At 40.0% G+C, this 2,377-nt stretch overlaps 1 protein-coding gene across 1 annotated transcript; it reads left to right on the forward strand.

Moving 5' to 3' along the window:
- Positions 1 to 13: 13 nt before the first annotated feature.
- On the forward strand, positions 14 to 1,983 carry rhno1 (RAD9-HUS1-RAD1 interacting nuclear orphan 1). Its single transcript, XM_044185827.1, has 3 exons — positions 14 to 169; positions 320 to 499; positions 659 to 1,983. The coding sequence occupies exons 2-3, from the start codon at positions 335 to 337 to the stop codon at positions 1,406 to 1,408; spliced, it is 915 nt and encodes a 304-aa protein (XP_044041762.1). The 5' UTR covers positions 14 to 169; positions 320 to 334; the 3' UTR covers positions 1,409 to 1,983.
- Positions 1,984 to 2,377: the final 394 nt, after the last annotated feature.

A 2,377-nucleotide genomic window follows, 5' to 3' on the forward strand; every position in this document is an offset into this window, starting at 1 on the left:
TCAGAGATGACAGTGGTGGATGGTGGAAACCGGGAAAAGAATTAGTAACAAGAAGACGGAAAACAAACAAAGTTCATAGTAGACAACGACAATGGAATAATTAACTTTTCTATACATGTATTAATTGTTTGTAATGATATCTTTGTCTTACGCAAAGTACCACATTAAGGTATGTATAATATGGGGCTAGTAACTACAAATATTCAAAGGTAAATAGATGCTGTGGACATCTGTACAGTAAACAGTAATCTGGGTCTGCGAACAGTGAATCAGGCACTCATATTGATTTAGTGATGTTTTCTTTCCGCCATGTCTTCAGGAATGATTTTTATTAATGCCCCGTAAAGCCATAAAGACAGAGAAGCCTCCATTGCTGTTCCTGGAGCGGTCTTTGTGTGGAGCCAGACTCCAAAATGTGCCTGAAGTCCGAGCAGCACTCAATCCCAAAGAATTTTTTACAGAGACACAAGAACACAGCAGCTCAGTTCTTAATTCTTGGGTAAGTTGTTCATTAATTTTGAACGCCTTTTGGGATGCGGCATGGCTCTGTGGTTGAAAACATTTCCATTCAGTAACATTACTGTTTCACAGAATAATAATTGTTATATATATATGACTCTGATTCAGCTTTTTGTTAACTATACTTTTAATCTTTTAGGTAAGCCCACAATTTGACAGTTCAGTTGCAGCTGCAGCTGCACCTCCAGTGAGGCGCGGAAGGAGAAAATGCCACTCTGCCACAAGCATCCTTGACAGTTGCAGTCAGCTATCCAGGAAAAACAGTGTGTGCAAATTCCCATCATTATCGTTTCAGACAAGGTCAAGAGACCAGTCTCATCAACCAAAGAGTACACGCACAAAGAAAGCTACAGAGTGTACTGTTGTGTCTGATGTGGGAAATCAACAACGGGGATCATGCCAAATCAAAAGGACAATTTCAAGTGCACAGTACTCAGACACGCCAAAGAGACAGATGACCTCAATCAGAAAAGGAAATGTGGAGAGATTTTCTGAGGGTGTTGCATCCTCCAGCAGTTGTTTGGACCAACCTGACACTCAATCTATTCAAGTGACAGAGAGATGCAGAATTCCAGAAGATGGTGCTTCAACACCTGCCTCAAATGAGTTCAGCAGCACCACTGAGTTCAGCAGTCTCGGTCCACCACCTGATGTGGACACTCCAAAAGTAATGCAAGAAGGGAATAGTTGTCCCTCCTCCGCCTCCCTGCACCTGCTACTGCCTCAGCCATGTACACCACCATGTAATCAGCCGCCTGACATTTTGGTGGCAGACACACCAGAGAGGGATTATGGGGTGAAGGTGACATGGAGGAGGAGGAGGGGTTTGATGTTGTTGTTAAAAGAGAGGGGCCACCTCTCTGATTCAGACATGTTAATTTACAGCTGACTTAGAGAGTTGGTAAGAAGAGGATTAGGCAATGATGTCAACAGAGATGAGATGTTGAGTATTTATTGGACCACTTCCGTGACCAGAATTCTTTCTATGAACTATTTTTGTTGGACTGAACGGAGCTGCTGCTGCTGCTGCTGCTGCAGCATTCTAAAGTGATGGTCACATTTCAGTTCACTGACTGTTTACGTTGTTTAACTTTGATTGAAGCTCATAATGAAAAGCAGAGCACGTTATGAAATTACTCTCACCCACCCCCCTCTGCACAGCCCTGGTACTTTGACAGATTGTCAGAATCAAATAATCAAATCAAATAATGAACCAAATGAATCAAAATTGCAATTATTACTGCAATATCCAAGTAGCAAGCTTTTTCCATAAGTGAGAATATGTTTATACAGATCCCAATTATACTGTAAAGCTACAGATTGTTTGTGAGCAACAACTTAAAACTTAAAATCCCTTTTTGTCTTTCAAATGTGTTGCATAAAATATATGGAATAAATGTATAAGTCCAAGGAGCAAACTAAATTCTTGGTTTATTAAGACTTCTCTCAGGCTACAATTAACATATTTCTCTGCAATGTAATAAAAGTAAAAACAAAAACAAACTGACAAAAAAATGCACTGCAAAATATAATGTTCTGGGGTAAGTTTTCGTTTCATGCTTTCAGAAATGAAATATATTTGTGACCATTTCAGAGAGGAAGGACATCAGTAATTGTAACCGTTGCAGAATTTGTGTCTTGATGGTTCATTGAATTTCTTGAACGATTTGTCGTCATGGTTACTGGTCACTGTACCAAATATTCTTTTCTGTGACAATAGGTTTTCTTTTCACGCCTGTGAGGCACCTTTGAATCTAAGTGACAAAATATTTCAAGGTAAACGGAAAAATCAAGAGGTCTCCGCGATAGACTACTCTCCACCCTTCTCCAGAATGTCCGCCAATCAATTTCTACTTAA

The sequence above is a fragment of the Siniperca chuatsi genome, linkage group LG23 (genome assembly GCF_020085105.1).
Source record: "Siniperca chuatsi isolate FFG_IHB_CAS linkage group LG23, ASM2008510v1, whole genome shotgun sequence".
Classification (NCBI taxonomy): Eukaryota; Metazoa; Chordata; class Actinopteri; order Centrarchiformes; family Sinipercidae; genus Siniperca; species Siniperca chuatsi.